The sequence below is a fragment of the Macaca mulatta genome, chromosome 13, assembly GCF_049350105.2.
Source record: "Macaca mulatta isolate MMU2019108-1 chromosome 13, T2T-MMU8v2.0, whole genome shotgun sequence".
NCBI classification, from domain to species: domain Eukaryota; kingdom Metazoa; phylum Chordata; class Mammalia; order Primates; family Cercopithecidae; genus Macaca; species Macaca mulatta.
In genome coordinates this window covers 44,664,158-44,679,344 of record NC_133418.1, presented here as the reverse complement: position 1 = coordinate 44,679,344, position 15,187 = coordinate 44,664,158, and the positions used below count along the sequence as shown (strand labels likewise).

At 36.7% G+C, this 15,187-nt stretch overlaps 2 protein-coding genes across 11 annotated transcripts in view; one reads left to right on the top strand and one right to left on the bottom strand.

Moving 5' to 3' along the window:
• Positions 1-15,187, top strand: part of CTNNA2 (catenin alpha 2) — a 1,167,663-nt gene that overhangs the window by 431,224 nt on the left and 721,252 nt on the right.
• The window catches only part of LOC144333996 (uncharacterized), a 52,705-nt gene that overhangs the window by 15,524 nt on the left and 21,994 nt on the right, over positions 1-15,187 (bottom strand). For all 9 annotated transcript variants that reach the window (XR_013403143.1, XR_013403144.1, XR_013403145.1 and 6 more), the window contains exon 2: positions 8,892-8,988. Coding sequence is in view for 1 of the 9 variants with exons in the window: in XM_077960262.1 (XP_077816388.1) it covers positions 8,892-8,988 (97 nt within the window). In the remaining 8 variants the exon portion in view is untranslated. The remainder of the gene's footprint in view (positions 1-8,891; positions 8,989-15,187) is intronic.

The window sequence follows — 15,187 nt, the reverse complement described above, 5'->3', positions numbered from 1 at the left end:
CACTCTAAGAACTGAGTGTTTCACTGGTTGGTGACGTCTCTGACGACTCTCCGTGCTTCAGTCACACCAAGTACTTTGCACTTACCATCTATCTGATTAAAATGTTCTTTCCTTTGAGAGGCTGAGGCGGGCGGATTACCTGAGGTCAGGAGTTCGAGACCAGCCTGACAAACATGGTGAAACCCCTTCTCTACAAAAAATACAAAAATTAGCTGAGTGTGGTGGTGCATGTGGGTAATCACAGCTACTTGGGAGACTGAGGCAGGAGAATCGCTTGAACCTGGGAGGCAGAGGTTGCAGTGAGCTGAGATCGCGTCACTGCACTCCAACATAGGCAATGAGAGTGAAGCTCCATCTCAAAAAAACAAAAACAAAAACAAATGTTCTTTCATAAACTTTGCATGAACTTTGCATGGATGGCTTCTTCTCCTCCCACCAAGTTTCAGCTCAAATCTGTTGCTCTTGACTACATTAGTGCATTTATTTCTATTATAACACTTGCCACACTCCAAAATCACATTGTCTTATTTTTTGTGTTATCATCTGCTCCTCTTTTGGAATTTACTTTCCATGAAGAGGGCTGTTGTATTGTTTACAATCCCCAGTATCTGGTGTATATAGCCTGGCACATAGGAGGCTGCAGATAAATATGTTTTGAACAAATAAATGAATTTCCTTTCATCCCCTTCTTCTCCCCTAATAATAAAGAAACAACATAACCCATATGTTTTGAGAACTTTGAGTCACATAGCTTGGAACCCAATGTTTGATCTTCTTTCTCTGCTCTACTACCTGATAAAACACTCAGTGCATTAGCTAAGGTTAACTACGCTTGGCTTCTTCATGCCTCGCTATGCAGTGCCCAGGCTTTTCACTATAGTTAAAGCTTTATTTAAGGCCCTGGCAGAGGCCACATCAATTCTTTCAAGAAATGGATGAAATGATCCCAGTAACTATTAGTAGAGATAAAATGATGGAAAGCACGTCACTTGCTTGCTTTTCAGTTCAAAGAGCTCCACCAAGCTGCTCACTCTTATTTTTGTCGCTACAGAGTGGCCTGTTTGGGCATGAGCTCTTAAGGATGTGTCTGAGGGCTTGGAGGAGCTGGACCAGTTTTATTTCACGGCATTCTGTAGGCTGGACCAGGGACTTTGGAAATTTCTTAACTCATCCCTTCCTAAAAGACACAAAATAATTTGCATGTGTACCTGAAGAGATAAATCAACAGAAGACAAGGGTCAGTCACAGTTAAGCTTTTTAAAATTAGGCACTCTGTTTGCAGAGTCACAGCCCCAACTACAGAATCACAGTCTCCTGCTGAGGGGGTTTTGATCTCTAAATTGAGCAAGTACCCCAGCTGATTCTTATGAGCAGGCAAGTTAGGGAACACCTGATGTAATAAGTAAGTGTATCAAATCAAGAGTTGATTTAATATAGCACAGGTTAAAAACGGGTTTTCTTTTTGTGAGTGGGATAAATACTTTTGTAAGAAATCAAGTGAAATATCTTTTGGGAAGATTTCTTGAGCTATATATTATTCATCCTAGATATTCATAGTATGAGAGGAGACTCATGAAGCTGGGTAGCTAATCTCGTCTTTGAATTCCTTAGAAATAGATGAGCAAATCTTCACCAGCACCTTGCCCTGTGAGATACTAATTAAAGGGTGGTTGTTTTTCAGAACGTCTAACTTTCACCTCACCACTCTCAAACACACCTCATCCTACTCATCTACTTTTCCATTTATAAAAGACCTTTTTTTTTTTTTTTTTTTTTTTTACCTTGGAAGGACTGTATTCTCAAATGCCAGAAAGAATATCAAGTCTCACAGATTATTCAGAAATTCTTTTTCTCAACAGCTTAATTGCTGACTTCAGTTATCTATTAACTCTGCTGGTTTGAATGCAGCTGAGAGATTTATAGCATCAACCCAGAGCTATGCCGTTTACCCCTTGAATTGAGCTTTCATTCTAGGTTCTTTTGGTGACTATTCTAGGGCACAGCTTCTAAGAGGAAGGAACATTTTGCCTGACTGCTCCTGAAATTTTTATATCTATGTATCAGGACAGCATAAGGAGATTTTTAAAAACACATATTCCAGGTTCCTGCCTTGGTCCTAAAATGATAAAATCTCCAGGGAAAGAGCTGGGAAGCTTTATTTTAGCAAAAATCCCAGGGGATTGTCCTGCCTCCAGTTCTGCACCAGCCTTGGACTATGCCAGCATTGGGAATCATCTGACATAATCAACACTGAATTCAGAGACAGGTATCATACATTTCCTTTTTCCATTTTCTTAATCACATTTTCACAGTGTGATTTATTGTTATTTCTCTTCACTCTGTAAATTATCTTCCACTACTCCTTGCCATGGAACTAGTGAAGATCTTTGGAGGCCAGTTTTCTTCTTTTTCCCCCTAAAGTGACTCGAGAAGACAGTATTTGCATATTATGTAAGTTTCACCTCAATAATTTTGAAAAAAGACATTGGCCTTTTTTATTATTTTGTCTGCACACTTGGGTGTTAGGAGGGATCAGTCCTGTGATCTGCTGATTAATTTCACACTATTATTCTTGCAAAATAGACAGATACATCTTTTTCTATGTATCTTATGGATGTAGTAAATGCTGCATCCATGAGAAATTTAAAGAGATGCTGATTCTCTGACCTGCTCTTCCTATTCCAGACATTGCCTTTTTTTTCCCCCCACCGTTGGCCTAATTGTAGGCTTCTTATCTTTTCTGTTGCCCCTTTTCCTCATCTATTAGTTTGTTTTCAACCATTTGTAAAACCTTTAAAACCATATTCTTTACTTTTTTTTTTTTTTTTAGTCCTTTCAAGATTCTCAAAGGATCACCACCCATTTTCCTAAAACCTCTGTTTTGTGATTTCAGATTATTTAGATGAAAATGAGTAGCATGCTATCTTCAACCAAACAAATGGTTAAGGACCTGCCCAAGGTCACATGTTTAGATACAACTAAAATTGGAACTCAGGTCTTCTGGTCTCTTTATTGCCGCTCTGTGATTCTTTTCATTACTTTGTGTTATATATTAATGAACCTAGACACAACATTGGATTTTTTGATATTCTGTTCTCTCCATTTAAAGCCCTACATTGTGTAGTGCCCATCTTTTCCCTAATGTGTATATTTGAATCCCTCAGAGTTAGTTAAATGGTAGACTCTGGACAAATATCCAATCTGTAAGAATCTACAGATCCTAGCAGAACCCTACTAGTACTCCAAATAGAAGGCAGACAGCAGCGACCCTGTGGGATAGCCATCAGAATTCCTTACAGAGGGGCAAAGAAGAGCCTGTTTTGGCAGGAGTAGGTGCTAATGCAGCAGATCATTGAATTGTATATTTTTCAAGAATGCAGAATCTCTTGGCTTCAGTATCTAGGTGGAGACTGTCGATCTTGTAAGAGACAATGGTAGCGGCAATAACCATAGCAGCCAGCACTAGTATATCTACTTTTTCATAATTCCCTAGGGGCTCAGTGCAGTGGCTCTGCCCTAAGCTAGCCATATCTGTCCAGAGATCTGACTTCTGTTTTTTTCTGAAAATAATCACCTAATTGCCTGCAATTTTGAATAGGAGAGACGATCTGGTGGTCTGCTTTTAATAATTAATTAATTACATTGACAAGTAATAACCCTATATATTTGTGGGGTACTATGTGATGTTTGGATATGTGTATACATTCTAGAAAGATTAAATCAAGCTAATTAACATATCCATCACCCCACCAACTTACCATTTGTTTGTGTGGTGAGCAGGTGTAAAATCTCTCTTGGCAACTTTGAAATATAAAATACATTATTATTAACTACTGTACTGTGTAACTATTTCATGCTGTGAAACAAGATCACTAAAATGAATTCCTTCTGTTTAACTGAAAGGTACCCTTTCACCATCATCTCCCTGTGTTTCATCCACCTCGCTGCTTAGCCTTTGGAACTGTTTCTCTGCTCTCTGTTTCTATGGGATCCACTTTTGTAGATTCTGCATAGAAGTGAGATTGTATAGTATTTGTCTTTTTGTGTTGGCAGGAAAGTAAATTAGTGCAGCTATTTTGGAAAACAGAATGAAAGTTCTTCAAAAAACTAAAAATAGAATTACCGTATGATCCAGCAATCCTACTTGTGGGTATATATTCAAAGTAATTGAAATCAGTATGTTGAAGGGATCTCTGCACTGCCATGTTTATTGCAGCATTACTCACAACAGTCAAGACATGAAAGCAACCCAAGGGTTCATCAGTGGATGAATGGATAAAGAAAATGTGGTGAATACATAGAATGGAATACTATTCAGTCTTTTTTAAGAAAAGGAAATTCTGTCATTTTTTGGCAATGGGGATGAACCTGGAGGTGTAACTGCTTTTTAAATAGAGTTTCAAGAAATCATCTTTTTAAAAATCTCACCTTTCTCCTTTCTTTACTCAAGAAGAAGCTGATGTCTCAGATTTCTACATCTTTGGGATTTTGCAGTATAAATTGGGTTGTTCTGAGCTTCCCTGTTGCTGGCTTAGAATTTGGCTTTCTCTGGCCTGCTAAATGGGCTAGCATACCTCTTTCTGAAATCCAGCTTTCAGAATACTACTGCTGTTTCCTTCTGTTGTCTTTGTCCGAAGAATTAATGCCTTTAAAAGGAAATGGCTTTATGATAATTTTAATGGAATTTCAGAAAAGAGCAGTGATAAATATGTGTGTTAAATCAATCAGCCATCTTCAGTCACACCTTGCTTTTGTTTTTAAGAAAGGTGTTAGGTTTCTTCCATCTCTATGTTTAGGGGCTATAACCAGACATAGGGATGGTTGTTTTGTACCTAACTTGACCAAGGGTTTGAATCAAGATAAGTTGATCAAAGCACATTTTCAAAGTGAGTTGAGATTTTTGGATAAAAGTAGAGGTGAGATCAAATGTGTTGGAATAAAGCTTAGTTGGAGGATCTATTTGATGTAGGCACTCTATTGTATTTGATTGTTTATCTCATTCCTAATGAAAGCATTATAGACATTTGTTCCTATTTAGAGGCTGAAGAAAGTATGCTTGTGAATACCTTGTCTTTGTTGTTCATGTAAGGTAACTATAGAAATTGGGCATTTATCACATGATGATAAATAATTCTTTAGAAACTTTAATTGTTTCAGAGTCTATTGAATGCTACATCCCACTTAGTTGCTGATAACAGTTGCACAAATGATATGACAATATGATCCATAGCACAGTGTTAAAGGATAATCGAGTCCAATGTTATTACCTCAACCATTTTATAATTTTAAGTATCTCTCTCAGTATATTTAGAACCACAAGATCCTTGTAAATGGATTATTCCCATACATTTATTTGTTTACTAAAGGTTACATTTATCTTTTGTGCTATTACTGTATTTTTCCCCTGTAATATTATTTTACATATTACTCTTGAACTTACATCTTTTAATCCTTAGAACTTTCATTAGGTGTGTGACCCAATGATTTGATTTATAAACATGCACATTGATATATCTAACAATTCATATTTTTATATAAAATTTATACTCACCTGCCAGAAACAGTGACAAGAGACAGATACATGAAATATTTAAATTCAGGACAACCATTAGGGAAGTTCTTGTGATATATTCCTAATGTATTGTGATTATTAGCATTCATTAAATTTTCCCTAAAAATTTAACACCCATCCACCAAATAATTGTCACTAAGGAAAGGATTATTTACTAGCAAATCATACATAGTTTGACGCATCTGTATGTTTAAAGGATAAGAAAAAGCAAAATTTCTTTTGCTTTTAATTTAGTTAATTTATTAGTTTCAATGCTGCATTTCATGGAGCCTTGCGTGCTTCCAGGTCCCTATTAGTAGGAGACCAGGAGAGAGGAGTGAGTGTGACTCTTAGTTCCCTCTGTCCCCCAGATCTGTTTTTCCCTGAGTATCCCTGACACTAATTGAATTCAATATTTGGTTTTTATGTAAAATTGTATTTGGAAAAAAACAGATCCTGTTTGTAAGACAGATTTTTAAAATAATGACAAACTTTATTTATGCATTTAAGACATTTTTTTCTGAAATAGCCAGATAATTGACAGGGAAGTTAATTGGGAGATATGAATTACTTAGGTTTTCAGCCAATCTGTGATAATACTCATGGATCTGAAGATTATGATAGAATAGAGAAGCCCAGCTCTTTGCAGATAGCAAACCTGTCCTGAAATATCCAAATGAATTCACAAATTCTGAGCTTCTTATCACTATTTGGCTATCAAGTTATACTGGCTGTATAAAATCTCTTCAAATTAATGGGAATGGTTCTGGCCATCTCTTCACCCCCAGTCCAAGTTTATCAGCAGTTCCTGGTTAAATATTCTACTCTACGGGGTTTCCTTCATTATTCCCCAGTGACTCTGTGCCATACCTTTTAGGTGAAGAATAGCATACTGATTATGGAGTACGATACTAGAACTGTTGACATGCATCATTTTCACCATGTTCTTTAGAAAGTGTCAGGATTTTAGTTTTTAGAAGAATATAGATGTAATATTTTACAGCATACATAAGTTGTAATATTCCAAAACATCCCATAAGACATTTTATTTCTTTTATTGTGAAGCATTTTCTTTCCTGATAGCTACAGATGAACTGGAGGCCTTTTCTTATCCTGTAATGAAACGTTGAATTACACCCATACAGTTTAGCAGAACTAATGCTTACCCACTGGCTGAATAAATCAGGCTGTTTATATTTTCTTTAATACAAAAAGGAAATTATAATTAATGAACTTGAGGATAAGGTTTTAAATGTATATAGTTATTATAGTATAACAGTGCTGCGAGGCTACTTGCTGACAACGGTAAGGGCAATTTTATCTCTTTATAAATAAAATTTAGAATTGAACGTCTAAAACTGGAAAAAATATTAAGAGTTTATTGAGTGTTATGTTTTGGGAGTTATACTAGATACAACAGTATTAAATAATATGCAATAGAATGAGAGACTTATTGTGCAGGTTTTAAATGTAAGCCAATAAAGTCCCTTCCAAATAATAAAGGCAAATGCATATCAATATAGAAATAGGTAGATATGAGTTAAGTTTTCAGAGAGAGAGCTGGGTCAAGATGCTGAATTATTCACGGCAGAAGTAGCGCTTGAAATATTTGAAAGGTGTACAGGAATAAGAGAAATCAAAGATGGAGAGTATACTTTGGGGGTAGGAATGACACAAAGCAAAATTTGTTATGGGAATGTATGGTACATTCTGAGCACAGTGAAGCCTGCTTGATTAGATAAAAGGACATCAAATAGAGAAAAATTATGTTTGCAAAGGAATGTTGAGATTCAATTACAGAGGGATAGGATTGCAAGTTAAGAAATGCATGCTTTATTATGGTAGGTAGTTATTAAATTTTTATTTGTTTTGGTTTGATTTGTTTTGGTTGGGCTTGGTGTTATCATGATCATGATATTCGGTAATATGTGCAGTGTTTGGGAACTGCCATCTTGCCTGCAGAGGTAGAGAGTGGCTCTTGAGAGTGTCCACGGAGATAAGCGGCCATAGAGACCTGTTAGTGGACTTTTAGGAAAGTACAGACAGAAGACAATATAGTCTGAACTACAGAGAAGACAGTGGGAATGAAAAGGAGAAAAAGCAGATTCAAGGAGAGTAAATAAAATAACCTGAGGACGGATTTTTTTCAAGAAGAGTATAGACGGGGGAAGGAACTAAAAATATTGCCTTTCTCTTTTCATGAGATGTATTTATCAATTATTCATTGAACTAATATGTCATTAAGTTAGGGCTGATCAAATTCATTGACAGTATTTTTTGAAGAAAAGCATTTAACAGTGTTTAAAATCTGTCATATATTAGGTTTTTATCATATAATGTTACTCTGTAAATATTAGTCTTCACTTGTTGCTTATTGTATTCACACAATAGAATATTAGTGCTTTTGATTTAATCGTTACGCTATCAAAACTCATGGTATAAAGCATGTTGCAGTTCTGCTGAGGCCTGGGTTTGGGTCTCACATTCCAGGGTCACTTTGAAGGCTATGATTGGCCTAGTGGACAGGCCAGTATCTGTCTCTTTGGTGGTCATTTTTGGCTCAATATATGGGACTTAATAATTTCCAAGTTGTTATTTTAAAAATTGAAAAAAAATATTTCTTTGTGGGATAAAACTGGCCTTATAAAAGATGTTTACCTTGAGTTTGTTGAATCTTAAGGGGTCATTTAGCTTTCACAGCTATTCTTTAATTGTACCTCTTAAATTGTGTATTAGAGAAGAATTGTGAGCATTACGTTTCATTAATACTTCAGTATACACCCCTTAAGAAGCTCAAGGATCTTGTCTAAGTGTGTTCTGTTACCTGGAGCCTTCCTTTAGGTAGTTCTCTGCCCTGTGGCAGCTGTGGTTTTAATTGCCATGCACTTTGTTGACTTACATAAGGTAATATTTCTAGTATTCAACTGTGTTCAAATATTTATTTGGTATCCATTTTATACAAAACACTATTGTAGACACTTTTGGACCAGGAAAAAATTGAATAAATGAGCCACTGACTATACCTTCAAGGAAATTATACCTTGTAGTGTCCAGAAATATACTATTCTATTCATTATTTCTGAAATAACTACATTTTGAACACTGTGGTTATTCAGGTTGTTCATGACATGATAGAGAATAGAGTATTTTGTTGATTAAGATGAATCTGAGTCAGATGAAATTTGATACATTATTATCCAAGAAAGAAACTGTTATCTACCACTGAAAAACCAATGTGTCTGCCCAATTTCCAATCAGCCTGAAGCCAGTTTCATTTTGCATGGGTGATACAGGTGACAGAGGTGGATCATCCGGCAGCTTCATGTATATTCATACTTACCTGATAGGGTCAACCCCTCTTAGTTTGGTTTGAAATCTCACTGGGAAATGTACTTCTTCCTTTGATAGATTTATCAGGTGATATGGTCCAACCATTCCTGAAACAATACATGAAAAAAATGTTAATAGTTACCGTATCCCTGACCTTGACGTATATATTGTCTGTTTCATAATAACAACAGGCAAAATTGCAAAACCCATTATTAAAGGGATGATTTGTGGGTTCATAGATGAAGTATCTATAAATACCACAGCCCTACATGTTTTTACTAAATACAAGCCATGTAAGGATAACCTTCCTTTGACAGGGAGATGCGATAGGGATTGGAGGTCCAGCGAAGACTTCCCACATTTTTAATGTCTTTCTGGGTAGCTCTAGGGGCATTTTGGTGGATTAGCAACTGAATATATCATTTCATCCAAAAGTAGGTAGTAAATTAATTCCAGAGGAAAATTTATAGTAGTAATTTTCAGTGAGTGACTGGTAGGTACTCAAAATAGTGAGATTCAAGGAATCAGAGATGTTTTGATTAGAAAAAGATAGTGAGAGGAGAATAACTGCCTTCAAATATTTGAAGAACTCTTTTGTAAAAGAAAAAAAAAAAGGGACATATTCCAAAAGTGTATGTATAACCACAAGGAAATATTTAGGCTCAACAGAAGGCAAAAACTTTAGAATAGCCAGAGCTCTCCAACAAATTCTATCATCTGAAGCACTCTGAGCTGCCTCAAAGGCTAGTGAGTTCTCTCTCACTAGCTTGTGTGTTGTAAGCATTTAGCAGGAATGCTCTAACTAGAAATTAAAACATAATGAGGCTGAACTTTAAGGTTTCTCCTTTCCCTGACATCATCACTTTCATAATTTTCTAGACATGCATCTGTTGAATATAGGTTGGCCCCATCATCAAGGAAATTCCTCATTCCTTGTATTCTACCTGTCTAGTTTTTCTTTGGTCCATTTTATACAAGAAGCTGGTTTGAAAAATGAGAGGTAAGTTTGGGCTTTTAGATGATCAGGATGGAAATGATAATCAGTTCCATATTCCTTATTTGTCAGTTCTTGATGGAACAATTTTGCAGTTTACCTAGTGTCTGGCTGAGTAGGGCATTTAGGTAGAAATAACCTGGCTATGATTTAGCAAAGATGAGGCTAGTTCTTCCATATCATAAAAAGTAATCTGGGTTCCTGGCTAGCTGTGGTGGAAAATGCCTGTAATCCCAGCATTTTGGGAGGCTAAGGTGGATAGATTACCTGAGATTGGAAGCTTGAGACTAGCCTGGCCAATGTGGCAAAACCCCATCTCTACTAAAAATACAAAAATTAGCTGGGTGTGGTGGTGAGCACCTGTAGTTCCAGCTACGTGGGAGGCTGAGGCATGAGAATCACTTGAACCTGGGAGGCAGAGGCAGAGGCAGAGGTTGCAGTGAGCCAAGATCACACCATTGCACTCTAGCCTGGGTGACAGAGCGAGACTCTGTCTAAAAAAAAAAAAAAAAAAAAAGAAAGAAAGAAATAACATGGGTTCTAGCCACTTCCTCCCTCACTTCAGAGGACTCTTTGATATAACCTTTGCAGAGCAACCTTAGGTTCTCTTATATTTGCCTTTGTTCCTGGAGACAGTAAAGACAACCAGGCCTTGGTGCAACTGATGGATAATGAAACTTTTGTGAAATAGGGATTGCATTATGGTGCCTGGACATTCATTTTGGATTTCTGCTATGTACTTTGAGTCTGGCTACCCACTATTGACTTCCTGGAGGCCCAGATCTTCTGACTGTCAATTAGTGATAATGATTCTGGGCAAGATTTCTCCAAAGGCTAAACGGGAAGTTATATTTTCTGAGGTTGCTTCCAGAAAATCAATTCTATTCTATAAAGTCATTCCTCATGTGAGTCCATTCCTCTAGGGAGGTCAACTCTAGTATGATTTCTTTAAGCATCAAATTAATATTTTACTTCTTAAAATGCAAAGTATGTTTCTACTGAAGGTAGAGTTAGGCAGGTATTTGAAATATCCATGGCTTGTTAAGAATTTCTCTGCAGCAAATATTACTCAACAGTGTAAAGCAGATTTTAACCCTTGCTTTCTGGCAGAGCAATTGGACTTGGAATTTGCCTCTTTATTCAACCTGTATGTGACTTGACTTGTTAACTGCAAAAATAATATGTGATTTTTTTTTTTTATATCTGGTGATTTTGATTAGACAATTTTTAAATTATGAAATTTCATGGGATAATTTTAATCCATTAATCTCTTCAATATGCAGAATTTCAATCCATTAAACTCTGCAATATGCATTAATATCCTGCACAATGCAACTGTTCACAGTGTATGTGTTAACTAGTGTTTAAAAGAGCTTGTATGTAATTGACTCACCAGTAAGTTGTAGTTTTATATCATTTAAATTCATCTTGTCTTCTTAGTTATATTTATGAATATTGGATATGTTTTAAAATGCAAAATTTAATTATGAAGAATGGATTTCTTTTGTTTTTCTTTTTCTCCCCTATACCCACTCTCCTTTACCCCATTATCCCAGCCTTTGGGAACCACCATTCTATTCTACGCTTCTATGACTTTTTTAGATTCCATATATAAATGAGATCGTGGAGGAGAATGCATTTCTTAATTGATTTGGTCCTCAAAGTGTGATGTGAGGACTAGCACTAGTCTGTAAGCTATTTGTTACTAGTCTTCAACGAGGTATGTACAATAATTGTCAGCATGTAGAAACTTTTGTAGTAATTTTACATTTCCACAACAATGGCACAGAATTTTACAAAGGTTAGTCAGTTCACAATGGACTGGAAGTTTGTTTTTTTAACTACTTTTCATCCCCAATAGTCTGGGAAGCCTTGTTTTACCTTTCAGCTGGTAGTACCCAAAAAGGGGAAAGAGGCAGACAACCACAAAAATACAAGCAGATGTTTGCAAAGGCAATACAGGCAAGCAAGTTCAGCTTAATGCTATACAAGGGTCCTGATCCAAACATGGGAACCCAGGGATTTGTGGATCTTGGATAGGTCACCTACTCTCAGAATCCCTCTCTCCTTACCCAGTCTTACTGCCCCAAATCCCCAGCACTAATTTTTTAGACAAAAACAGTTGTGTATGAAAGGTACTGTTTAAAATGCATGTGGTCTGCAATTGCCTATTGAGCCTTTCTCTCACCTTCAGATTCTTTGATGAGGTTGGCTTACAAAGCTCAGGACCGATCCAATGGATTCCGATCCAATGGATTCCTGTGGGGACTAGCCTCACCCACCTGGGACTGAGTGGAGTAAGTCTCACTGCTGCACACCCAGACTGCAGAACCTGAGCCCTAAAGGCTATGGGGACCTGCCCTTCCTCCCCACACTCTACCTCCAGGGTCCTCCCTTTCTCTGTTAAAAACAATGCTGTATTATAGTCATACAGGATGGAAAAGGAAAATGATGAGAGGAAAGAGAAGAAACAGATAAAAGGGAAAGAGGAGCAGGGGAGAAAGCTAACTGTATGATGGAGAGGAGGGAACCAGTGAACTTGGGAACTGAGAGTATGTGAAATCATAGTTTAAAACCTTTAAGGTTTTGTCTTTTAACTCTGGCCACCTCTCAGCCACCTATGCTGAGATACTTGTGTGTGAGATTCTTTTTTTTCCTTTTTTTGTGTTTTCTTAATGCTAAATCAATGAAAATACTGTTTTAGCTTGAATTTCTGGTGTGAGCCACTTATTGAAGTAAGCCTGATGTGTGTACACTATGAACTACTCAATTTACAATATTAAAATAATCCCCAATATTAAGTGTAAATAAAGTATTGTTTACATTTTATGTAACTGCTAGTTTATGAGCACTCAAGACTTCGTACATTTTAACCAGGCCTATTTTTTTTTTTTTTTTTTGAGATGGAGTCTCACTCTGTTGCTGAGGCTGGAGTGCAGTGGCATGGTCTCAGCTCACTGCAACCTCTGCCTCCCGGGTTCATGCCATTCTCCTGCCTCAGCCTCTTGAGTAGCTGGGACTACAGGCATGTGCCACCACACCCGACTAATTTTTTGTGTTTTTAGTAGAGATGGGGTTTCACTGAACCAGACCTATTTTTAATTGAATATTGAAAAACTAGATCCTCAAACTTTTCATTACATACATTGAGTTACAAACTTAACAAACCACCCCATCTTCTTCCTTGCGTTTTTACCATCACACTTCGTATTTCATGCCATGGGCGTGAGAGGCACCTGTTGATACCCAGACAAGAGAACTTTGAATGTGTCCACTGTAATAGTGTGCACTGATCCTGTTGATCCCTGTGATCTTTGAGGTGAAGTGTGTGTTTCACCAGTCATTAATTTATTTTGTCTGTACATATGTCATTTTAGGTTAGCTCTCTGTTGTCAATATTTCTGGCATATATATTTGATTCACTCTAACTGGAGATTTTTGTCTGTGGATATCTTGGACAATTATAGTTATCATTTCATGCTTTATAGGGTTTTTGTTTTCTGTGTGAACATCACCCACTACCACCATAATTACAATGGTATTTATTGAGCAACCTCTGTAAATTGGGTAGACATTTTCTCGTATGTCGTAGATCCATGGGTTTGATACAAAAAAGGGGCAGGCAGAGGGAGCTAATATTTATTGTATATTTATTGTGTACCCACCATGTTACAGGCTATGGTATTGAACCTTTCTAACAACACTGTTAGGCTGGGATTTGTATCTTAATTTTTCAAATGAGAAAATTGGATCTCACAGAGTTTAAGCTACTAGCCCCAGACAAACAGTGAGGCTGAAATTCAAATCTAGATCTTTGGGCTTCTGGAATTACTATTCTTTATGTGGTCTCACCACCTGTATGCTTTTAAGCATACTTAAAATGTTTCTGTGCTTCATTTACCTGTATTAATTCTTTGTGTGGTTTTAGTTCTTTAACATTTTTTGAATAATTATGACAGCTTGATCACATATCCAGATAACATTGCATATGAAGCATTTAAAGATCAGTAATAAATATAAAAGTTAAGGAAGTTCCATGAGGCAATAGAAACCGTTCCAAAATGAAAACAGGAGAGGTCTATGTTTTAGGTTCAGGTCAGCACCAAGCTATAAATATAAACTTTGAATATTTTATTTATGTATAAAATGAGAAAGCAGATATACATAATTTCTAAGGTTGAGCTTTAAAATTATATGTCTTTATGGTCTGAAAAATGTTCTTGAACTATTTTAATTTTGCCTGTTATCCAAAAATTTCTTTTTAAAAGAAATTCTATTTTCTCTGATTTTATGTTTGAATTAAGAAGAAAATCAATTTGGCCAGATTACAGAACTTAATTATATTAGGTTGGTGCAAACGTAACTGTGAAAACAGCAATTACTTTTGCATCAACCTAATGATATCAGCAACAGCCAAACACTATTAGCAATGACAATTTGCCTACTTTTAAAATCGTGTGTTATCTTTAACTGTGCAACTCTACAAAATTGTTGAGTGGTTGTTCCCATTTCACAGATAAATAAATTAAGGCTCAAATAAGTTAATATGATTGGTGTCAGAAGAGCTACTACAGGTGGGACTTGGGTTTATACTCAGTTGTCCTTGCATTCCAAGCCCGTTGTCCTTACATCATTCCAAAGGCAAGTTCCAGCCCAGCAGTCTTTGAACATCCCAAGTAGGGAGGGTATGTGGCTTAAGGGACTGGTTGCCACTTCCCTGATGAAAGTTGTGTCCTTGCTCTGCAGCTCAGGATTAGACACCACCAGATGTGATATACAGAGGGGAACAAGGTGAGCTCTTCCTCATTTCCCCCATGGGAAAAGACATGGGACCCATTGGTGGAATGAAATAACCCAGCCCAATGGCTTAAATCCTATTTTATGTTACAAATGTAGGTAGCATTACTGAAAAGAGATAGATTTAGAATAAATGCACCAAGGTTTTACTTTCAAAGAGAAGTAGAATTTGAATGAGTTTGCTAAGAGGAATTTTAGGATGGACATATAAATAGGGCCTAATAGTTATTTGGATGAGATTGCGGATTGCATGGATCCTTAACAAGTTATACATTCACACTTGGTGTGTTTGTTTGATGTTTGCCAGAGGGGGGGAGCAGAGTTAGCATTATCTCCTTGATGGACACCAATCTTCCTCCCCAATGGATAATAACGACAATGAAAATAACGACTACATTACTGACAGGCTATTCTCTGCCAGCCATGATGTAAGGTGCTTTGCACTTATTACTTCTTTTGATTCTCCTGACAGCCATACTAGGGAAGAACACTATTATCTTTGTTTTACAGATGAG